General features: G+C 39.5%; 3 protein-coding genes across 4 annotated transcripts; 1 reads left to right on the forward strand and 2 right to left on the reverse strand.

The window, feature by feature from the left end:
• Window positions 1–8: 8 nt before the first annotated feature.
• capn10 (calpain 10) lies at window positions 9–10,478 on the reverse strand. 2 transcript variants are annotated; one of them, XM_042497651.1, is made up of 13 exons: window positions 10,192–10,478; window positions 8,645–8,892; window positions 8,011–8,142; window positions 7,615–7,811; window positions 7,212–7,435; window positions 6,990–7,131; window positions 6,595–6,761; window positions 6,241–6,497; window positions 5,962–6,164; window positions 4,042–4,297; window positions 3,452–3,645; window positions 3,293–3,338; window positions 9–1,073 (listed from the first exon to the last, which is right to left on the reverse strand). In XM_042497651.1, exons 2-13 carry the CDS (start codon window positions 8,789–8,791, stop codon window positions 1,044–1,046), a joined length of 1,995 nt encoding a protein of 664 aa, XP_042353585.1. In that variant the 5' UTR covers window positions 8,792–8,892; window positions 10,192–10,478; the 3' UTR covers window positions 9–1,043. The 2 variants fall into 2 exon arrangements, with proteins under 2 accessions (XP_042353585.1, XP_042353586.1); XM_042497652.1 differs by lacking the exons at window positions 9–1,073; window positions 3,293–3,338 and having other exon boundaries at window positions 3,588–3,678.
• Window positions 10,479–11,837: 1,359 nt separating this feature from the next.
• On the reverse strand, window positions 11,838–12,616 carry ccl20a.4 (chemokine (C-C motif) ligand 20a, duplicate 4). The gene is made up of 4 exons (XM_042497110.1): window positions 12,509–12,616; window positions 12,224–12,329; window positions 12,051–12,131; window positions 11,838–11,930 (listed from the first exon to the last, which is right to left on the reverse strand). The coding sequence occupies exons 1-4, from the start codon at window positions 12,573–12,575 to the stop codon at window positions 11,921–11,923; spliced, it is 264 nt and encodes an 87-aa protein (XP_042353044.1). The 5' UTR covers window positions 12,576–12,616; the 3' UTR covers window positions 11,838–11,920.
• A 3,596-nt stretch (window positions 12,617–16,212) lies between these two features.
• Window positions 16,213–17,301, forward strand: ccl20a.3 (chemokine (C-C motif) ligand 20a, duplicate 3). The gene is made up of 4 exons (XM_042498428.1): window positions 16,213–16,432; window positions 16,571–16,679; window positions 16,773–16,847; window positions 16,957–17,301. The coding sequence occupies exons 1-4, from the start codon at window positions 16,357–16,359 to the stop codon at window positions 17,003–17,005; spliced, it is 309 nt and encodes a 102-aa protein (XP_042354362.1). The 5' UTR covers window positions 16,213–16,356; the 3' UTR covers window positions 17,006–17,301.
• Window positions 17,302–25,048: the final 7,747 nt, after the last annotated feature.

Consider the following 25,048-nt stretch of genomic DNA (forward strand, 5'->3'; position numbering starts at 1 on the left):
CATTACATCTCACTCCCAAACATAATAAATACACAACCAAGTACCACTCTAATAAGTTAATTAGAGATTTTGAAAGTCTATGTTACATTGGCTCCAATAAATAATAGAAAATCTGTGACTTCGGTACACAGACATGGCTTCCAACAAGCATACGCACACACCAGCACACAGCCTCGACACAAAAAGGACTGGCGGCTTCTTCATATGAACCAGCCTCCTCTGATGTGCCGCATCCCTCGTTTCGTCCTTTCCATCCGCTCGCTTGTCATCTGGTCTAGCGGCAACTTCAAACTATGGCTCTGTTCAGGTCCAGGCCGAGCTGTGGACCGAGTCTGGAGGGACAAAAAGGGAGCTCGGGGGGAAAAGGATGGAGTCAGGAACACAGTGAGCTTCTTTAGTTCTGGCCTGACTTCAGTGTTAGTCCGTATGGTGAGCATGTTTGGGGATGAGGGAGTGTAAAAACCCAAAGTCTGGAGACAACACTGCAACTTAAGTAAGGAGCAAAGTGTCGGGGGGTAAGGGATGGGAAGAAAGCTCTGGCATGGTATGGCACGGTATGGTGTGGTGTGGTTTGGTTGGCTCTGCTGTCGGAGACCATCCCCTCGCCCCTTGCCCCCTGTGCCTCTGTGAGGACCTTCATGAGAAGGCCCTTTGTTCCGGGCCGGCAGGCGCACCAGTGAGTGAATGAGCAAGAGCAGCAGCGGCCCTCTTCAATGGCGGCTGTTTGTTTACACCAGCCAGTCCCGTCATACTTCATTAGCAGCCCAGCCCACCGACAACCTCTGATGTCCTAATAGCCGATGAGTGTGTGGCTGCCCATCAGCCCTGAGCCTCAGCGGCTCAGGATAAAGGGGTTTCCAGTATTCCCAACACACACACATTCCCACTAAATATGCCTGCCTGCCTTCTCAGCCACTGGTGGTACACATACATACACACAGCCTCCATGGTGAGGGTGGATGGGAGAACTGGTTCTTTCATCATGGGCCAAGAGGCACCGGGAGGTGAGCCGACGTCAGTCGAGCAGCAACAGTCCCAGAGAACTAGCTTTGCATCACAGAGATGTGAGAGATCTGCCGCCCAGAGAGAGACACAAAAAGCAAGACACAGCAATCATTCAGTGCTGCCATCCTCTGACCACAGAGTTAAAAATACGGATTTAAGGTTGGAAAAAGGGAATTTCTTCCCCTGAGTGGTGCTAGAGTTAGGACTAACTTTCAGGCTGCTGAAACAACCATTTTATTTGTTGAGCTTTGTTGCAGATGAAAGTGTGAGAGGACGTGCTGCCTCAGAGACACAGGTTGAAACAAGAAAGTTTCTCTAGCACAATGCAACATAACACCAGGACTGCAACTTCAAAATATTTTTTCTGTAGATTGTGTTTTTGATATATGCTTTAAAACTGTAGTCTTTCTGGTTGTGCACTTTTAGTTTTTGAGTTGAAGATGCACCATCCCATAACCATCAATGTGCTAATCTCTCATTGGATAATTAAGATTCTAACTATTGGTAATGAAAACTAGAACATTTCAGAAGAAATTTTGGCGGGTGCCTGCTCTTGCACCATGTCCTAACTAAGTATTTAAAGCAGTAGCTACATGTGTACATGTACAACATAATACTGACAGCAGCAATGCAGAGTGAGAAAGATGTTTATGAATATTTATTATATGTGTGTAAGTGTTTTTGTGGCCCCTCCTTCAGAGGTACAGGCACCCTAAGTATGATGAATAGTAATAGGTTTCCAGCACTGCAAAGTGCATTTCCTGCGGAACGTGTGTGGATGCTTAAAGCTGAAATCAGTTTAAAACCATGGCTGAAAATGCAGAAATATATTGCTGAAAATGAAAAAGTATATTACAAATTGCCAGAAATATCGGAAAAACTGGCAGAAATGAAAGCTGCACTGCTTTAAACTGAAGAAGCTGCAAGTTGAACTGGAAGAGTTTCAAAGGAAGAAGATGATGTTAACTGAAAAGGTAAAAATAATAAATGTTTAATATGAGGCATAAAATGTAGAAAAGAATTGAGACAGAAAGAGCATAACATTTCGACATTCGAATGGTTTCTGTAGCTGAACGTATGCAGGTGTACATCTATCACTACAAGGAGTAGTAATAGTATAAGAAGCAGTAGTAGCATTAGTAGTAATGATTGCAGTAGTAGTAGAAGTAGCTGTATTAATAGTAGCAATAGTTCCAGTCCACAACTACTAGTATTAGCAGTAATGGAAGCAGTAACAGTGGTAGTAGTAGAAGTAGTAGTAGTAATCGCAGTAGCAGGAGTAGAATTTGTTGTTGTAGAACTAATCTATTACTAATAGTAGTAGCAGTAGTTGCAGTAGAAATAGAAGTAACAGAAGCAGCAGTTGTAGTTTTTTGTTCTAGTAGTGGTAGAATGCGGTAAAAATGGTCAAAAAAGTCATCCTTCCAGATGCTAATAAAACTTGTGGTAGAGCATTTTGAAGAAGTTTATGGTGTAGAATTTCAAAAGAACAATCCAAAAAGTCAACATTTAAAATGTTGAAAAAAGTCATACTATAGTATGTAACAAAATTCCATACTATAGCATGTGGAAAAAATGGTCAAAAAATTAATTGTTCCAAATGTCAAAAAAAGTCGTAGTTTAGCATTTTGAAGAACATTATAATATAGAATGTGGAAGAAATGGTCCAAAAAGTCAACAATTAAATGTTGACATACTATAGCATGTAGTAAAAACAGTCAAAAAAGTCATCGATCAAGGTGTCGATAAAACTTATGGTACAGCATTTCGAAGAAGTTTATAGTGTAGAATTTCAAAAGAATGGTCCAAAAAGTCAGCATTTAAAATGTTGAAAAAAGTCATACCATAGTCATAAGATAGTATGTCGCCATATGGAACAAATGGTCGCTTTGAAGCATCCACACAAATAAGTATGATGAACAGCAACTGCACCACAAGTGGCCACTCCGCCACAAGTGTGCCTGCACTGCTTCGCAGTGTGCCTGCAGTGCAGGCACCCTAATAAGTATGACACATTGCGAAGCAGTGCAGGCACCCTAATAAGTATGACACATTGCGAAGCAGTGCAGGCACCCTATGACAGATAGACGAATAGTAATAGGTTCCGGCACCCTAAAAATGCATATTATAGAGTATGTGGGTTGTGAAAATTACTGTGATGAAGACTCTTGTAAAATAAAGTAGATTCATTAGCTAGTGTTGCCAAGTTTGTGTGTTTTTTGGTTGTTGTTTTTTTTTTTTCTTACAATTAGCACTTTATAATACTAAGTTACTTCAATTAACTCACCTCCTGAATGGTTCTTCCCAGCGTCTCCTGGCTTTTCACCACTTTTCTAAAAGAGACACAAGTCAATTATTTTTTTTCTGACAATAGTATCTGGAGCCACGTCTATTAGCTGTGTAACAATGTTCTGATTCGAGTTTAAGACAAAAGAAGGGAGCCAACCTGTGGATTCTGCGAGCTAGACTGAGGATGAAGTTTGCTGAGCAGTCGGGCTGATAGGTGGATGGCACTATGGTGTAAGCTCCAGGAGACAGACAGCAGGACAGGCTGACATCCTGAGTATAGCAGTGAGGGACACAGCTGGCTGCAGGATCCTCGTCTCTGGGTAACAACTGCTCTGATTCCCCTTTTGGGAACTAAATACATGGTCAAGATCAAATGCTCAGATACTATGGAATAAGAACAATTAGCTATCATTAGTCAGTAAAGAAATGCTTTGAATTAAATGCTCATTTTGAAAGACTAACCAAGAGGTGTTCAAAATACAGCAAACAAAATGCAAATTTGGCCCAAAATAGGCAAATTCAACCATGTCTGAATCCATTAGGTACTAAAAAAAACAATCACAGATATCATTTTAAAAGCTGTGCATTTATCTAAAGGAGCTGGACAAAAAGTGACATTAGCTCCTTATAAAAAAAATGATTCAAAGGCATGGCAGCTGTCATAGCTTGCCATACACAATTGATTCCTATGCAAAGAGGTGAATGGCCATAAATGGCACCGTTATTCTCCTTTAATGTTTGACTGACCTTATAAATGTGGAAGCCAATAGGGTGCAGGGCGGTGTCAGGGCGGCTCTGGTGCAGGGTAATCCTGACATTCACTCCTGATGTCACTGCTGAATCATCACTCAGTGTAAAAGGGAAGCACGGGTTCTGCCAGTGAGACAGGAAGTTCCTGCCTCCTCCAGCTGTGCTTCCCTCCACCCACGAGCCCCGAAAGTAACTGGTCTCCCACTCTCCATCTGTTGTCAATGGCAGTGAAGGTGCTGGGCTTTTCAGGGCACTGAGAATGAAATCAACATTGTCATGTAATGAATAATTCAATTCAATCAACAGAACTATACTTGGCGGAACATGGAGGTCAGAAAACCCATCTTTTGAAAAACAATAAGTAGGGTAATAAACTGACCAGCAGATGTCATCATTTACTTTCTTTCATTAATTTTAAGAGAAATCATAGAGTTTGTGTCCAAATATATAATTAACTGTGATCTCAAATGAATGAATTATGTGCTCAAATTTAAGAAACATGGCATTTAACAATATTGTTAACATTTTCACTTCCTGTATGTTTAAGGATTTCAAAACATAACACAACATTGTTGAATGGAAAAAAAAATGCAGTTTTGCTTTGATTTTGCTAGGACACTTTTGCATTTATTAAAAATACATTGTAAATTATTTTTTTACATGATTTTCTGTTTGTTTGTGCATCCAACTTTATTGATTTGAGAAAATTAATTAATATTTTTTGCCCATAAATTAGATTTTTTCTCTCTCCATGATGCATTTTTGGCTCCATAGTAAAAAAAATAACATCCAAACATATCTCTTACAGCACCTGAACTTTTGAAGATGGTATGAAACCCCCACTTTGTTCAAATTTTATCACAAAAAAAAATGCATACCTTGGGTGGGCTAAATGTTTACCATTATTTTCAAGGTTCAAGGTTTCTTTCTTAGTGCCCAAAGCTAAATTTGTTGTGCAGATGGGAAATTCAGCATTCCAAGACAAGACATCAGAGCAATACAGATTTAAAGGACAACAAAATAATTAAAAACAAGCACTGTCAAGTAATAAAATAGTACTAAAATATATGAACTGCTATTAAAGTCATGACAAGGTGTCTTTACGCACACACACACTTGCACTCACCCACTCACTCCAAAGCTTAAAGTGCCGAGTGCATAGTTTTTTTTCTTGCTTTGTTTAGTGGTGCAAAAGCTGTGCAAAAGTATTTCTATGTCGTCATGTTCTGCATACATAATCTTTACACAGGTTATACATAGGGCTGTCCCAAATACGATGTTCTGGGCTCTGGAGCTTCAGCATAAATAAACGAATAATCGAGGCTTCTGCCAAGGAGCTTTCGTGTCAGGTGAGGGGCAATCCGGAGTGCCTCCGACAGCTTGACAGCGGTTGTGACACTTTATAGTACTAGTTTGTGAAGTCAAAAAAGTCTGACAGTTTCTTTATACAATAATCTGTGTCCAGTGTTCTAAATTAGTCTATTAAATTTGTTTGTGTGTCTTAAAAGATAAGCATCCTCACTATGCAGGATCTTAAAATTTGCCTGCTCTGTGCTGTGGGAATGGGTTCAACTCATGTGAGCTGTGACTTATATATGCAGTTTTTGTGACATTACACAGCTTGTGACAATTTTTATAATCATGGGCAACTTATCATAGACCTACAAACTACTCATAATAATCCAAAAAAAGCCCTATGAAACAGAAACAGAGCATAATAACTTCAACAAATCCAGGATTTAACAGCGATTTTTTTTCTTACTCACAAACACTATGGAAAAAAAAACTGAATATCTGAATCCATAAATTGAAAACTGTATACTTCCCAATTAACAAATTTTCGAATGGCTGAATATTTGGGCCTGGCCCTAGTAATACAAGCTTGCTGACTTTTGTCATCTGTTAACTGGTCCTTACCTGAGGGATGTTGGAGAGGAGGAAAAGGCCCTGATGAGAAAGCGGGCCTCAGCTCCTGGCTGGTAGGTGCTGGGGATCAGCAGGTAGTATCCAGGCTCCAGCTCCCCGTGGAGAACTACCTCTCTCTCATAGGCGTGGCAGTGAGTAGAAGCACAAGGAGGTTTGTTCAACATCCGGCTCAGATTAAAACGCCTTTTCTCAACCTAGTGACAGAAAATTGCTGGTGACATGATGAAGAGACACAAATATTTTTTTTTGCCTGTACATGACAGCACCAACCTTCCACATATGTAGAGCAATAGCCTGGTAGTGCTGGTGTGTTGTGTTCGCGCTATCCTCAAGCGGCGTTTGTGCGTATTTTTCTGTGTTTCTCCATTTTCTATGCTGCAGCAGGGAAACCAGCACCTCTCCTGTCTCACACACTTTGAGCCAAAATTTTGGGTTGCAGCTGTAGCTGCTGCTGTTTCGACTGCCGCCCGCGGAGTGCCCTTTCGTCCAACGGCCAGCCAGCTGATGGTTGTGTGTCAGCAGTTGTCCTGTCGGAGAGAGTTGTCAGGTTTAAAAAAAGGGTGCCAATGAGGTCACTGTCTGACTGAAGGTTTAAAACACCCCCTAATGAAATAAGGAAATCACCGGTGTAAATGCTTTTTAAGTGCCCCTCATCACTAATGGGGTAGCCCACTGTGACATCATCAAACTGGGATAAGAATTCAGTCTCATCCAACCAGAACTCGCCCTCGGCCACCCTGGCTTGTAGGTCCAAAGCAGAAGCAGGGTCCACAGAACTCCAGCCGGCACCACTGCAGAGAAAGAGGTAGAGTGGGTGAATGCAGACTGAATCCAAATGTCTGGATTTTCCTGCCGAGCAGACTGGTGAATGACCAACGAAATACACAATAAATCAAGTCTGGTGCTTCAGTGCACATTATCTGGGCTTTCTACAAACTTACAAGTGATCGCACTGAGCCCCAGCACCCTTTCAAGTAAAATCTTGACTATGACACACATAAGCAGACACACATGCCCACCTCCCAGTCCAGGCCCCTCCCCAACAGCATCTTCCCCAGGGGTTTCTGATCCTGAGCAGCCGTACATTGCTCCCTGATGCCGTCTTCACATCCAGCCACTCCATGATAGTCAGAGCATGGTACTGACTCAGCTCACTGGCATCTAAAACAGTCATCAAGGTCATCAGGTGATGTGACACAGGATTAAAATCAAAAATGTGAAAGAAAACACTTCTTTCTGACCTCCAGGGCTGCTGTGAGTGGAGCAGCTGAGCGCACACTCATCTTTCACAGCATACAGAAGGTCCAGGTCCAGCCTTCTCCTCCTGACCTGGTCACTGTCCTGCTCTGGTTTCTGCTCCTCTTCTGATTCTCCCAAGCTCCAACGCTCCGCCAGGCCCCCGGTTAGATCCACCAGTGCCTCGGACACCTGCCCTGCCCAAAGTCTCTCATATGAGCCATGAAGCCTGAAGAGGACGGAAAGGACAGGAAATAGGAATTCCAAACTTCACTTAACGTGTGATTAGAAATGCATTGCAAGACTAGTAAATCTCTCTCAAAGTACCAACCAAAACAATCTCCTAAATAAATGTTAACAGTATGTCAAACTAAAAGATGAGACATGGAAATTCCACAGGTTACTTACTTGGCATAGGCCTTCTCCAACAGGGCTACCCAAAAGGCAGTGGGGGAGTGGCAACGTGAGAAGCAGGGAGTGGAATTGATACAGGGCAGGCGGTCATCAATGGTTACCTCTGTCCAGTGGCCCTGCTGCCAAAAACGAAACTGGAAGGAGCCCCTGTACCTGCTGTCACCCCACTGGGGCTGGTCTGGAGGCAACACCTACAGAGCGTCACACACCGAATCAACACTGCGGTATGACATACAGTAGAAAACGTGCTTATGACATGCTTATTATCTGGAACTTAGTCTAATCACTAAACACTGTACAGAATTCACATCGTCAGATTCTGTACAAAGCCAGAGCGGCAGATCATAAAATTCTATTAAAGCCTAAATGATAATACAGGTGTTACTGTACCTTGTTAAGTAGATGTTTGCTCTTGAGCAGGAAGGTGCAGGCACAGAGAAACCAGCAGTCTCCTAATAAGCCTTGTTTCGCATGACCCAGGTTGATGTTGTCAGGAAAGAGAGCTGGCAACTGGCAGATCTCCTGGAGATGGGAAATATACATAAATTGAGATCCACTGACTCAAAGAAGACATGCAATAACCCTGAGATTTGGGTTTGGGGGGTAAAAAAATTCAGAAGCTTTTGACGTGGGGGTCAGGGCCTCTCACAATAATTTTTGTCGCACCATTTTGTCAGTCACTCAAAAACAACAGACACAAAACAGGTTTGTCTTAAGCCAAGTCTGAAGAGCAGCATTTGAAATGTCACTTGCACTTAAGGGAGCGACAGTGTGTGTGTGTGTGTGTTTTCACAATGTTTAGTATTATCTACAATGCGTTTCTTGTCTTTTATTACATGCATTTGCTTTTTGTGAAATACTGAATTCTACCATGAAACTACGGACACCCTTTCATAATCAGATCCACCACCTGATAGGGGAAGGCCCGTCTGTGGCAGGTGATGCAGCATTGAACCTATGACAAAACAAACACACAAGGAATATACGACGGCATTTCCAATTTCCTCTTGGCACTTGGTCTGACCTGTGGGCGTCTCCAGGTGATCTCTCCCTGCAGCCTGGCGATGGGTGTGGAGCTGTCAGAGAACAGGGACGTGTCATCAGAGGGGAAGTCCTGGTCCTTGAACAGGGCCTCGCCTCCACACTCTGCCCTTCCTGCCTCTTCTTTCATAGCTCCTCCTTTCTCTTTCAACCTGGAAGGAACCTGCTGGGTCAGCAGGTGTACTTCAGCCAGCTGTGACCATTCTCAGGGCCTCCATGTTCACGTCACACCTATATTGAAAACAAAACAATAGTTGCATTATATATTTATGAAATTTTGTACATTTGTGGTGTCGTGCTAAGATCATAAGCACCGACAGAAAGCTACACCTTGCTGCAGATAAAGGTTGGAAGGTGGAAGTTTAACTCAATTTATCTAATCAAATCAAGACAAGTCAATTTTATTTATAAAGCCCATTACCACAAATCACAATTTGCCTCAGAGGGCTTTGCAGCATACAACATCCCTCTGTCCTTAGACTCTCACATTAACTAAGGAAAAACTCCCCCCAAAAAACCCTTTAACAGCCAAAAAAAGATGGTAGAAACCTCAGGAAGAGCGTCTGAGTATGGATCCCCTCTTCCAGGGCAAACAGACGTGCCATAGATGTCGGAAAAAACAATTAAATTAAATTAAATTAAATTATTAGTAGATGACAGAATGTAATATAGGAAAGAGAAAGAGAGAAAATAGGGTGTTTTTCTTTTCTTACTTTGTGTTCTGTGAGTGTTTGGACAATTGTCACAGAATACAATCAAATCAAACAATTTACAGTAAATTCACCTTCCTTTGCATGTCCACAAATACTACAATAACATAATATTACACTGTAAATGACACACAATATGAGGTATATAAGCAAAGTCTTTTTTGGGGAAAACGTGCTTTGTGTTTATTTGCCTAGCTTTTTGAACCCCTGAGCAAACTTATTTGATGTCTTTCAAAAGGAAATGAGACCAAGAGCACTTTGGCAAGAATTGTCCTGCAAATTGCAAGAAATTAGTAGATTTGGCAGATACATTTTTTTAAAGCTTGTGAAAATGCCCAGAGAACTATATATTTATAATAATCAGAACTACATATTTGAAATTATCTGAACTTAATTATTGGATTTTTTAAGCTTTTTTTCAGGCCATATCCTTGTGGGGGTTTTTTCCAGGTCATTTCTTTTTTGTTTGTTTGTTTTGTTTATGTCGTTACTTTCCCATGTTTGTTTGTGTGTGTGTGTGTGTGTGTGTGTGTGTGTGTTTCTAATTTTTCTAGTTTCTAGAAAAAAAGTATTTTCCTCTTAAGTTGCTCATTACCCTTCCCCAATTTTTTTAAAAAATTTTGAAATCAAGCTAATATGCTCAGGTTTCAAGGTGTTAAGTTACGCTAGGCACAAATTCCTATTTCAACCGTTAGCGTCTCACACAATAATATTGGCGAAATATAATGAAAAGCAGCATTAACGTGTCTCCAGACTTAACTGTAACACAAGGCACATTACAAATAATTGTGTGTTTCTCCTCTACGTTTCTGTATCTTACCTTTCTCCTCTTTTAATCATCTTTCCGCTCGTAGCTAGCTCTCATTCTTCATAAAAACAACAGCAGCTAACCGTTAGCTTCAGCTAGCTTGATATGGACAGATGTAACACAGTTAGCATCGTCGTGTATCTTCATCTTATCATGCTTTCAGAACCATAACCACAATCACACCGAGGTTTTAATTCAGAAGCACGGCAGATTTCGTTATTATTAGCAGTTACACAGGAGCAGACATTTCATTTTGCTGAGTCTGAAATACGGAAAGTCTCTTCCGCTTGTACATCCAGCAGTTCATTCATAAAGTGAATCCTTCCTGTGCGGAACACTGTCGCCTCCTACTGCTGGTACCCAGAATTACACCCTGCACTGTCACTGTGTCTCACTTTGTATGGATGAAAAGTACAATATTAGGCACGCATGTAGCTGAAACTACTGCAGAATAATATAGTTGTATTGCAATAAATTCTATTTCTATGTTAACCCTCTATGGTATCATTGCCTCTGGGTAACATACCCATTTTTGCTGTTGACACTCACAAAATTTAAAAACAGAACCAGGGCCCTGTGGATACCGGTGTATATATTGTGACATGACTCTCTGGTGGCCATGTCGATTCCCTTTTTCGGGGCCTACCTCACATGGTTCAGTCAGCCCCATTAACTCTCTCCACAAAAATGGTCTGAGAATGTCTTTTCTGTCATTTTAAAATCTTGAGAATTAATTTTTGAATTGTTTAATGCGTTTAATTTCATTACTAAAATGCAAATTTAAATAGATTGCAAATAGTAACAGCAGACCATATTTCCACTCTCTTTAGGTGGCAGGAGTGAAAACAAGTCATCCTAATTTTTTGTTGTGTTATGATTTCAGCAGGATGAAGACAGGTGGAACACTTAAATGAAAATAGGATGTAGACTGTACAGGATGATCTTTTTTAGTTTGGCAGCTATTATGTGCAGATTTTTAGGCATTATGTTGTCCCACATGGCTTGAATAATAGTGCATATAGCTGCAGTAAACAGGGAAAAAAATCTCCTAAGGGGAGCATGCCCTGGACTGGGCTGATCCCTAGTTAGAGGATATAGTTTGAGGTGCTTCTGTGAATTGCTTCATTTTACTAAATAATGTTTTAAATATTTTGTCCTTCTTGTTGTTTTTACAATCACTGAGTGTAGACTAAATATTAGGAACACAGTAACTAAACACAACTGCAACAAAAACTGAGCCTCCATTAAGATTGAATTTATTGCAGGGCTGTTGTAGTAGACTGCATTAGTTACCTTATAAAGTGGCAACTGAGGGTATTTACTCAAGTACTAGCCATACTAGTGCTGATGATTTTCCCCTTACACCGGATATGTGTTCTTACACAATAGCAGATAAGTAAGATGTCTTTTAAGGGGGAATATCTCTGTCAGCTGATCAAAAAATACTTTTACTTTGGATCCTTGAGTAAACTTTACTGCCAATGGTTGTTTACCTCTGCATCATTTTATAGCAGGGCTATACATAAAATGTAATATGGTATTTTCATATTTTCTTTTGAGAAACATCACATCGTGAAAAAGATGACCACAAAAACAGCAAAGTATTACAAAAATATTCTTTTTATTGGCTTAAAAAAATAAAAAATATTTTGCATCAATTGATTTCAAAATAATGTATTAATTTTTATCTTGTGTCTTTTAGGTGATTTCCTCAGGTGGTCTCCATGAGTGAAGATGCTGCTCAAAGTTTTCTATTTAGAAAATAGAAAAAAAGGAAATTGTTAAATTAATTCAAAGAAGATCTTGGATCAGTGTTGATGACTGTGCTGTGTATCAGCTCAGAGATTGACTGAATAGAGGAGTGAACTTACTCTGGTACAGAGTCCATGGCGATCTTCACCCACTTTTTGTCAGGATCGGCACACAGAAGTTTGTTTTTTACCGTCCTGAAACTGTATTAAAACAAGGGAAGAAATTAAGACATCATAGCACAGATTATATTTCCATACGTTATAGAGGTACATTTTTTATTTTATTTTCTTACATTATTGCCTTGATGTTGCAGTAGTCTGTGATCTCCTGGATTCTGTAGTATTTCAGGAGTTTCACTGGGACTGGATGTTCTTGGTACTGTGTGCAGCACATGGGACCTAAAGGAGAGACAGACCGAACATTTCAGCAAAACAGGACAAAGTAACATTTTTAAGGTGCCACTTTAATGTGAAAACAGCACCGAATCTGGAGAAATACAGGCAGCAACTCATGTGTTCTCCTAAATCAGTAATATTAGTGAGATGCATAATCATGTCATCGCTGAAGTCATACTTACTGCTTTCAGTCAGTGCCACCAGCAGCACCAACATTACAGAGACACACACAGCGAGCTTAGCCATCATCACACAGCTTCTCTTCAGCAGTGAATCACTTTTCTGATCTGGATTCTCAGATTGGATGAGCTGATAATGTTTGTGTCTGGCAGCAAAGTTTAAATACTCTGTCAAAGGTGATGTCCAACCACAGAACAAGGAACTACAGCTGGAAATACCAGTGCGGAGTTGTAAATGGGTCAAGCGGGAAATGTGACTTTTACCCACAACAGTGGCACAAAACCCCCTTCTCAGTAGAAAGAAACGAGAGATGCCGCATACATGTGCGGTAGTTACTACAAAAAAGATCCTGGTATGACATCATGCTGGGGAAATGATTTTACATGGCAGTTAATGCTGCTGATTACTCAAATGTCAACACTATTAGGCATAATCAATACATTTCAAATGCCATTAGTATTATTTACTTAACCCTATTTGATACTTTGATAAGCAGAGGTTCATTAATTCCTGTATTTAAAAACATATTTGAGGTATCTGTACTTGGTTACTTCAGTTTTATGCTTTTTTATCCTCCTACTTCACCGTATTTCAAATATTGCACTTTTGTACTCCACTATATTTATTTGAGAGCTGTGGTTGCTTTAAATATTCACATTTCACACAAAAAACATGTCAAATGCCAAATTTTCATAAATCAAACAACATAAACTACTTAGAATTTGCTATAACAATAATCAAACATTAACAGGAGATGTTTGTGTACTATTGTAACAATATAAGCTGATAATGCCTTTTGAATAGTTTTACATGTATACATGCATACGCTATGTACTGCATATATTATTGCATTGGTATTTTTACTTACTGTAAGTACAATATCTGAATACCTCTTATAGCACTGTTAATAGGTTTGTCTCATTAAGATGTTTATCTATTTTTCAAGAGAGACCTGAGGACAAGAATTGCATAATGTACAAAACAACCCTGTCAGCAACCCCAAATCAAACCCGACAACATAACATCCTGCTGACCTCCATAGTGACAGCGAATGTCAGTAGATTGTTGTTGCTGCATATAGACAACATTATAACAGTGGCGCCCCCAGGAGAGGGCCAGGGGGGCCATGGTCACCCTGATACAATTGCTACACCCTGGATATGAAAATATTCCAGTAGGCTAATACTGTATTTTAATGCTGCCTCCCTCTGTAGATGCTGGTGTCTTTTTGCTTAATTACCGAGTTAACGAGAGTGTTGTTCCTCAGATTTGTATTACAAAACTCCTAAACATATTAAAACAAAAGGGTTGCAGGCATTTAGGTTTCATTTCAACACCAGAGGCTATACATATAAAACAAGAGGTTTGGGGTCCTCCACCAGAAAATTTTGAGTATCCTACGCGATTCCCCCGGCGCATTTTTATGCATTAATTTGTGCCCTTTCTGCATCAATTTATTGTATAAATGTCTTTAATTTTGTCAAAATAAAAGTCATCTGCTTTATTCATGTTTTATTGAGGGATACAACTGTACATGTGCGAAATATTGAGGAGGACATGTCCCCTGCTTCCCCCCAAACCTGCACCTATGCTAAAACATCATTTTCAGTTAAAAAGTTTATCATTAGACTGCAACACATTTATCAAGAACAGCATTATATTCAGTCTACGGGAAAGACAATGTCTCTGTTTAAGCTCGACATTGACTTGTCACAGTAGGAAAGATGTAAAAGTAATAGAGGTAACTATGGTTGAGTTCAATGATCCTGCTTCAGTTTTGGGATCCTGTTTTTGTGCGTGCTGACTCACTGTTGGCTTGCTGGGACAAATAGAACACAACATTTGTTAATGTTATTAGCAGAAAGTGCTTTTCTTGTTTTGACAGGTCAAACTGTTTGCTCAGCCAACTCCTCATTATGAACAAAGAGCTCCTGAAGGGAATTTCTGAATGTTCAGTGTAGTCTCGGCTTCTCTCACTGGTTTGGAGTGGGCAGTGAAAAAGGCACATTGAAAGTTCAAGGCTGAGCTGTCGGCCTAAACCCCCTGATTCTTTCTGTGAGTAGGAGTCATTTGATGTCTTGTTCTCACAGAGAGCTGGGTTCCAAAAATATCCCTTTTATCAAAGGATAGATTAAGTTTTTAAAAGTCTATTTTAAAGTAAAATGCCCAGCATGTACATAGAAAGAACTATCTTTTTCCTTTAACAAAAAATATTTTTTTTTGGAAAAACCCCCCCCCCCCCCCCCCCCCTCCAGGTTTTTTTCTTTTTTTGGGGGGGGGGGGGTCCTTAGACGATGTGAGGGTCCAAGGGCAGAGGGATGTTATACGCTGTAAAGCCCTCTGAGGCAAACTGTGTTTTGTGATAATGGGCTTTATGAATTAAAATTAATTGAATTAAATTGAACTGAATTGAACTAATGCTTCAAGTGAACTTTAGCTGAATGACAACTTTGTATTTTAGTCACACTTCACATCAGGTCTGACCAGGAGGAACAACAGTGACCAAAACTTTCATATGAGTCTGTGTGACTATTGTTTTAAGATTTGTCTCACTGCTAAGGTACACCAGTGACATTACTTACGATCAATTATAACATTGCAAGTTAGGAAAAGGCACGTTGCAGGAAATCAGTGATGTATTTCAAAGATGTTGCGTGGTTTGAGTGGAAAGTTTGCGATGCGCAATTAGACAGACATCAAGTGTTTCATGACCTATTTTAGCGCACTTCTTTCCTTTGATGCACGGTTCTTGAGTATATATACATATATATGCGTTCCTCTGACCTAGAAAGGAACCTCTATGCAACCTCAAAGCAACCTAGTTATAGGGGCTCACATCTCTCCATCAGTTCTTAATTTGAATAGTTTGTTTTTATTGAGTGTATTCTGCCTTTTACAGTATTATGTGCAAAGAGGGAGTCACCTGCGTAACTTTTGAGAATTTTTGCCTGTTATAATGGTTTGTACTGATGATGGTTCTATGATGATGGTTTTATACCTAGATTTTTACATTTATGATTTTTGTGTAGTTATTTTATCAATATATTATTGTATATTACTGGATTGGTTGACTTTATGATCCATGGATACATTCTTGCTTGTTTTTTTTTTTTATTTATTGATCTTTAAACTGTGTTTTGTAAGGTTTCCTTGGGTGCTTCGAAAGGTTAAAGGTTAAAGGTTAATTATGATAAATTAAATGCATTACTCATAGTAGCAGTAGCAGTAGCAGTAGTAGTAGACGTAGTCATAGTAATATAAACCTAATTGTGTATTTTGGATATTTCTTTCCACAAGCCTAAAAGAAAACATTTTATGGAAGCAAAATAGCTTAAATCTCTAAATTGACCAATTTGACCATTAATTTCACATTTACATACAACACTGAATAATCACACTAGCTGTTGTTTTTTCTTCCCCTGTTGCATGACTTTTAAACATGAAAATTTTTGATATAACAGTTTAAGTATTTGGAGTTTTTCAACTTCATCTGTTTAATTCTAAACATGTACACACACAAAGAATCAGCACTTCATCTTATTCACGTGTGTGTGTGTGTGTGTGTGTGTGTGTGTGTGTGTGTGTGTGTGTGTGTGTGTGTGAGTGGGTGTGAGATATTCCCCCACATCTTCCCCTATTTATTCCTTGATCAGGGAAGGTATTTGGGGTTTTCTGTGGATGTGTAATACCTGGTGTGGGCAGATCTCATCTGATCTGAGTGGAAGTTTTTCACTCCGCTGAGCAGTACAAAAGGCAGCTGTGATCAGCTCACTCAACACAATCCTCTCAGACTCCACCTGCAGACATACAAGACAGCAGCTCAGCTCAGAGTGCCAACACAGACGACGAAATGGTGTCAATCAAAGCTACAGTGACAGTGATCGCTCTGCTCACAGTGTGTCTGCTGCTCACAAATGCATCTGCAGGTATGTGCTATGCTTCCTTCATCTTTCTTTTTTTATCTTTAATTTGTTATTTAGTTGCACACAAATCTGGCTAAAACAGACATATTTCTCCTTACTTCTTTTTTACAGTATCTAATTATCTTTTTTTTTTTTTCACAGCGAGTTATACATGTTGTCAAACTTACATGACAACCAAATTACCATTCAGTAGAATTAAGGGGTACTCAGTCCAGACCATCACCGAGGTGTGTCACATCAATGCCATCATGTGAGTATTTCAACCACAGCATAAATCACTCAGACACATTATATTGGTGATATGAAGTGAATAATTGCTTATTCTGTTTCATTTTATGTATAGTTTCCACACAAAGAGGGGCAAAGCGTGCACCAATCCTGCTCTCCCCTGGGTCATGGACTATATCAACCGTTTAAGGTGAGATTTTGAGCCAAGAAAATTGGCAACATAACTTTAAAAAATAAAATAATTCTGCAGGCATGGGAGTTATTATTTATAATTACAACTTGGTATATTTTCATTGCAGGAACAAAGCACAACTGGTTCACATCAAGACCTCACTGGCACTGGACTGAAGTTCCTTTGATTTTTGAAAAGAAAATTGGTGGAGCCAAAACTATTTTGTATCTCAACTTTGCCCGTTATCCAGTAACCATTAATGTTTCACAGTTTAATAATTCAGTTAACTCCTGTTTGAAGATGGTTTGCTGCTCATCATTTAAAAAAAAAAAAGTCACATAATACAGGCATCAGCTCAGTTGTAAAAGCATTGTAAAATATTATTTTTATATTCTTTGTTTTATAAAATGTTGAATTTGTACATGTTGTTACATATAGCATCATTAAAGTTTTGTAAAAAAAAAAAAAAAAAGTGACACCTCTTTTAATGAAAACACACTCCACTGTGTGTGCTGTGTGTTGCTCAAACTGAACTAAAATCACTACACGTGTTTGCTTCCCTGACAGCATAACAGCTTTTATCTTAACTTCCTTGTTTATTTTGTCATCGTGAGATGGCTAATAGTTAAAGACAACATGGTTAAAGTCCTCTGACATCAGCAGGAGGAAGTCATGAGCGCTGTTTATGTGGAGCACGTAGCAGAACAGGTATTTCCAGGTGGACAGAAGTTCCGACATCAGTTGTAATGAAGCGTAATGCTGTGTAATTCACAGGTCAAAGAGCAGTGATTTACTGCAGGAAACTCCTGCCCTAAACACAGGAGTTTGCCCTTTAACTAAGTGGTGTTATAATGATATTGTCCTGCAGCTAATGAAATAATAAAACATGCATAATATTATGATTAATGAATTCTGTTCCCAATAGCTTTGTTTTGTCAAATAAGTAGCTCTTATCTAAGTAAGTGGCATATTAACAGAGATGAGTAGTATTTCAATTAAATGTATTTAAGATACATATTTAATTGCTTTTTTAAAATGCCGTTTTAAAAAAGTAAAAGTATTTTTTAGTTTGTATTTTGCCTGACAGAAAAAGATAAAATGTTATCTGTAACCAAATACTAGGAGCTTGTACTTCTCATAGAAAGTACAAGCTCATTGAAATACATTACATAATATTTTATCCTCAAATTAGATATAATTTTATCGCCACTGTTTAAACTGTAGAAAAATATCCTGAATTTGCATCCTCCCTCCTCAAAGATATCACGATCTCTCCCAAGATATTCAAACCACTTCAAATCTCTCATGTGAGAAATTAGACGAGCTCGTCTTCTGAGTAATTATGGGTTAAGGTCAGAGTCAAACTCATATTCAGACTATTGTGCCCCAAATGTTATTTGTATTTTCGAATAATAATTATGCATAATTTAAATACATTTTCTCATACCAGTATTTTGTATTTAATTTTGATACATTTGATGAGCAAGTATTTGTAATTTATAACACACTTTTTGATGTATATGTGCTCATTTCTGAAAGTAAGTATGCAGAACCAAAGTCAAGTCTACAAAGTGAATACATTTTTAAATCAAAGACAGCCCCCCAAAAATAGATCCAGGATCAGTTAGAATTTCAAAAAGTTTTACTATGAAAACTGTATAAGACCTGTCCTGGGCTAATGATTACTTTCATTAATGATTAATCTCTTTGTTTGTTTGTTTGTTTGTTTGTTTGTTTGTTTGTTTGTTTGTGCTGTTAATCAGTTACGTATCTTTGTCTATGTCTATAGAATGTCAAGAAAAAGAAAAAGTATTTATTTATTTATTTTTAATCTAACCTACACTCCAAAACCCAAAGACTCTTCATTTACCATAATACAGGAAAAAGAACAATAGCAAATTCTCACATTGAAGCTGGAACCAGCAAATGCTTGACACTTTGACTTGAAAAAATGACTTTTCTTTCAAATGATTAATTAATTTGTCTGTGCAGCTCTAGACCTTTCAAATATTTCATTGTGTGATTTCTATGTAACAGAATGAACGCTTCTCTTGTACATAAAGTCATGTAGAGCGCTCTTCGAGCACTGGGTGGCAGTAGAATTGCTCCGAAGAAGAAATGCTGTGAAATGATGTCTCAGCAACACTTTTGTTAGTTCTGCTGTTTCAGTGCTGTTTGTGAGTGACAGGAAATGTTTTTATCACACAACATTTATAATAGATCACACAATGCCGTGGACTTTTAGCTGCCTCACTGTTTTCCTCTCTTTCTACACCTTAACATTTCCCTACTCATAGTTGGTTTTCAAGTTTCTGAAATGTCATTTTTTTAACTTCAAAACTGCTAGAAAATGATTTTGATCTTGATGACTTTTATCGTGAATTTGCTGCAATCACTGGCCAAACAAATAAGTGTTTTGGGGTTTTTTTTAGTGTTGCATGAATCCATCCCAAATGACAGTCTGGAGCTGCGCTCACAGCCACTATTACATCACCTCCACTGTTCTGCACCACTGTACAGAGTGCTTTTCTATGAATAATACAGAGAGACTGGGGAGAGAGGGACATGGACATGGGTTACTAAATGACAGAGAAGGTACATACCGGTAGAAAAGAGTGATGGAGACTATGAAAAGATGGAGCTGGAGTGAAACTACACTGAATGACTTGCATGTAGAATTAACACCGTAAATAATCACATCAGACATTAATTCATGGATTTTACTTTATTAAATTAATCAGTGAATCACACTTTCCTAAACACACTTCTACATAAATCAACTGTGTGTTTACATCATGAATTACAAATACAGGACACAGTGTCAGAGACTGGTTACAGATGGACACAATGAGAAATGGCAGCAGCATGGCCGGTCCCAGACTGTCTGAAGGAAGACAAGGTTATAGACTTGTGTTTTCCCATGAGGCAGTGGGCTGCTTTGATATAGAAAGAAAATAACATATTGCACTCTGAGATCGGCAGACAGGTCTTCTATCATGGCACACACACAAACGGAGGCAGGCAGGAAACCAGACAGTCTCTCATGAAGCTCAAACACAGATAATGAGACATCCTCAGTCAGGGAGGTGAAAACAATCTTCTCTCTGCATTTCAAAATTGAATATATCCTGGCACACTTGCAGCACAACCAGGAAGAACATTAGAATAAATCTGCTAAAAACTAGATAATAATTTTACTGGCGCTATAATCTTTCCACCTTTTTTTTGTCCCCTCTTGTCCTCCCTCTCTTTGTCACTCGCTCACTATTGCCAGCGCCGGTAACACAGAGTTAACTGAGCTCGGTGTATAATTAGACAAACAAAAAAGAGAGGGATGAAACATCTAAAGGAGAAGAGACTCCAAATGATTACACATTCACTCCGCTTCCTTCCCCCTTGCTGCACACATAACCACCAATTAGAGGAGAGGAGAGGAGGATGAGGACAAGCAAGCCGCCAGAAGTCTATTTGTGTCTCTATCTCTCTCTCTCTCTCCTTCTCTCTTCCCCTGAAGACTATCCAGTGCCGGGGAGGGAGGAAGAGAGGAGAAAATAGAAGTGAAAAACAAGAAGTATATAAATAAAGAAATCAGAGTGTTTCACATCCGGTCGGCTGATTGGCTGAGACGCGAGTCAGGCAGATCTGGGCCACAGTTGCACTCATTGTTCAGTGAGCTTTTCTACACAGTCCAACCCAGCGACAGCAATGAATGTTGATTGTGACCTTTGGTCTTTGGGTACAGTGGAAACAGAGTGTCACTTTTGTGCATGTGTGTCTGGACTTTGCATGCGCCCACTTTGCCCTTTTGTTCTTCTTTTTTTTTTTTTGCTCATTCCCGCCGTCGTCAGAGCAGGCCTCGGGGCACAGTCAACGGTCGATGGTTTTTATGTGATCCATACCAAAACTCACCGACAGCGTTGAATGTTCACCGAGGCGAGCAGGAGTGTGACTGTGAGCTGAGCTGACAAGACGAGGCAGGGCGTAGAGGAGGGAGGACAGACAGTCAGACGAGCGGGGGACGGGAACAGAGCCGGGGACGTCGCTCAAACCCCAGAGGTCAGGTCGCTCAGCACAGGGACATAATGACACAGGACAGTGGCAGAATGAGTCCACTGTCCACAGGGCAAACATGGTTCTGGTTATGTTATACATGATCACGCTGTGCGTTTAAGCCTGAACATAAACTGAGAGGATCTGCTTTAGTGAACTACCGGCACCTCATTAATCAGAGGAGCTCTGAAGTCTTTGATCTTCACTTCGAAATTGGCCGTAACGGCATCTGAAACACAGATCAAGAGGAGGTTGTTAGATGTGGCACCGTATGTTTGTCTTTAAAGGGTCAATTCGCCTAAAATTGCAGAAATAACAACTTTTGGTTACATTTATGCTGATTTTCAGATATTTGATTGGAGATTTCTTTGTCACCCTAATATAACAGATGTGAGAGGAACAGCATTAAGGAAATGACATTTGAAATATTCAACAACAAATCTGTAATAAATGGATGCGGGGCAAGGGTAAAGTAAACCACAGACCAATCCAACTCCGATGTTCAAAGGAACGATACAGGAGCTAATCTTATAACTCATCTGCCTCTGCCAGATTCACGGGTACTGAGATGCTTGTGGACTGAACTCATTTTATCCCTATTTATTCATTGTTTTTAATGTGTTGTCATTGTTTTTTTTTTTTGTATTTTAAATGTTTTCGTCGTATTTTAATGTTTTGTTGAACTGTAATGTATTAGGCTGCTATGACAACTTACTATCCTTCTGTGGATTAATAAAAGAATCTATCTATCTATCTAATCTATCTATCTATCTATCTATCTATCTGTTTAAGTTTTAAAATTGGTAAAACACATTTTACTTAGAAATAAGTTGGGCTTTTTTTATGTGGAGAGCATTAAAGTAATAGAAAAAGAATGCTGAATCCGAGAATGCTGAATATAGGGTACTGATGAGGAGAGTAGAAACGTAAAAGCTCCCTGAGTAAGCTAATGTATATAGTTGAGTTTTTTACAGAGTGTACAAAGGACACGTGTAAGAAAGCCAACCACGAAAAATTATAAACAGCTTTAGGTGGAAGTACACATAGGCATGTGGGTTGTATAGTAGGACTGCAATTTATGATTGCTTTCATTATTGATTAATCTGGTGTTAATTTTCATGATTAATCGCTATATCAAGTACTCTGTTCAATGTCAAAAAAATCTGAAAAATGTTTCGGCACAATTTTCCAGAGCTCAACAGTCCAAAGACTCTCCATTTAGCATCATAAATTACAAAGAACGGCAGCAAATTGTCAAATTTAAATAGTTGGAACCAGCAAATGTTTGAAACTTCTGCGAGTTGAGTGTTCAACATGTACACAAGTAAAGAGTATACACAGGTATATAATGCTGGAAGTGAAGACGGAGAAATGAGAGACGTGGCCCACAGCAATCGTGGCTCTTCTATTTGTCTGAGGACATGAATCAAAAATGGAAAATTGTTTTATGTTACAACATCTTAAGTATTTTGTACACTCTATAGTATTGCCCTTTCCAAATAAAGTTAAGATTACAAGAGAAATAAACAAAATATTTTTTAACTAAATAGCTGGTTATCGATATTGTTAAAATATTTTAGGGATAAATATTAGTGCTTTTACAAAATATTCCCACCAGCAATGTGGATATAATGACTAGATGGGTAAAGGTGAATAATAGAGCAACTACCCAATTCTGTTAAGTTCAGAAAATTACATCATTTTACTAAAATATAGCTTTTAAAACCAGGAAAAGACAACACTTATTATATTATGATATATCAAAAATCTAAGACAATATCTAATCCCATATCACAGAATTGATATAATATCAATATATTGCCCAGCCCTAACCAAGGGTGTAGGCTTAGTTATGACATTGGAGGGGGGGATGGGGACACATGAAAAGGAGTGTTGTGTCTTCCACCTGAGAATTTTTGATTTTTTGATTTTTGATTTGATTTTGAGCATCAAACATTTAATTTCCTGCATTCTAGTGTATTTTTATGCACAAATTCATGCATTTTGTACACTTATTGGGGAAAAATTTACACGTACTACATTTTGAGGGAGATGTGTCATCTGCGTGCCCCCTGAAATCTACACCTACGTCCCAAACAAAGTCCCAGCTACTCTAAACAATCCAATCATATCTATTGTTTTGGGGCGAAGAAAGGCAAATGGACAAATTAAACCAAAACTATTTGCATACATAGATAACACTAGAATTAAGTGAGAAAATGCTTTTGTAATCTGGGTGAACTGACCCTTAAAAGACTTTATATATATATGATTTTTTTAAAATAAATGAAATGAAAGAAAATACACATATGTATTTCAAAACAAACAAAACAAAACAAAAACCCTCTTTGGTTTGCTCAGAACAATATTAGTGAAATATCCCCGAGCCTGCCACGGTTCTTATGGACATCTAGTCCTGAGAACAATGCAGCGATGTCCCACTGTGCAGCCATGCTTTTCAGACCCCAGCCATCACCCGACCACAGGCTGAGAGCTCCCATTGTCAGGAGCAGCCCATAGCTGGGGAACAACTCCCGACAGTGTCACTGCGCTGCTGCGCAGACCGGGGGCTGACGTCAGGATGGTAAACGCTGATCTATGGTCATTCATCGCACCGTTTCATCGGCTTAGGGTGCTGATGTCATTGGCCCGGCTAGACCTGCATCCATTACTCTGCTGAGGGAGGCAGACGTCAGGCTAGCATGATCACACACTGGCTACAATGGATGAGTAATGCATCACGCTACGGCAGCTATAATTCAGAAGGTCATGAAATAGACAGTTTGGTTTTTGTCTGGGTGTCTGAATTATTGCCTCTGCATTCTTTCATGGCGTGCTCTACTTAATGAATATGTAAAAATGTACAAATTCATTTGTACGATCGTAGAAGAGAATTATGCAGTCAAGCAATGTCCTATAATGTGGTATTAAATTTACAGCCGCTGAGTAAAAATCATGAAACACTGGTTTTTAGACCCTTTTCTGCTTTTTTTTCTCAGCTATCTGAACGGCAGCATGTGAACTAGAAGTCTCTTCTCTCTCAGGGTGAAGCAGCTCAGATAAGAGACTAAATTCATAAGCCATATTACATCTCCCCTACTCTATCACTCACACACACACACACACCTCACCCCACAATGAGCCCTAAAACGAAAAATAGGCGGAGGGGTCGAGGGAGCGGAGAAAAGGGGGGCTTTGCCATGGCAACCCCAGTGTCAGCTAGCCATTTCTTCTTAATCCCCCCCAGTTCAATGTCGCGCCCTCTGAGGGACCCCCTCTCTACAGCTGAATATTTCTTTTGTGTTGAGAGACTCTGTATGTGTGTGTGTATGTGGGGGTGGGTGTGTGTGGGTGTGGGTGAGGGAGGGAGGGGTCACGGAGGGGGGAGGGATTGAGGTTAGAGGGGGAGAGATCATAGCTAACCCAGCTTAAATGGGGGGCCAAGCTGCAGGCCACAGAGTCTCAATATTACACCGGGGTACAAACCAGAGATCAGATCACACACAGACACATACACACACACACATGCATATACACATTTAAACACTATATTGATGGAGGGAGATAATCTTCTGAAATGGCAGATAATTACATCATATGGCAAACAGCCGGGCCTCTCCTCTCCAAGCCGACACCGACAAACTCTGCTGCACTTTTTTTTTTTTTTTTCATACCATGAAACTCTCATGGTCTCTCGCTCTTGCCTGAGCAGGCCACTCTACATTACCGACAAAAGCGGTTTTGGAGGAGTGGGTGGGGAGAGGCGTCAGCTGCTAGACAAAATTAAAAGGCCTCTATTTGTTCCCGACAATAAACGTCCCCATCTTTGGAGCTCCTCCACAGCTGCAGCCAGATAGGCTTTCATTTCTAGCTGCAGACTAATAGAGAGCAATGTCTCCTTCCTCTACTGTAAGCCGATTTAGTGCGCGGGATAAAAAATTCGGAGAGCTTTATAGTCATCTTTCTGTGATGCCTCTCCACCGAAAGAGGACAAAAGAATGTGACACATGGAGGATATTCAGTAATGGAGAAACTGAGGGTTCTATGAAGCTGTTTTAATAATGATGTGCAGTATACCTGATGGGAATCATCTTCATGAAGGCAGAAGCAGCAGGAATGTGAACACCTACAGAAAAAAAGACAAAAGCAGATGTAAACAAAACACAGTT

The sequence above is a fragment of the Plectropomus leopardus genome, chromosome 12, assembly GCF_008729295.1.
Source record: "Plectropomus leopardus isolate mb chromosome 12, YSFRI_Pleo_2.0, whole genome shotgun sequence".
NCBI lineage: Eukaryota > Metazoa > Chordata > Actinopteri > Perciformes > Serranidae > Plectropomus > Plectropomus leopardus.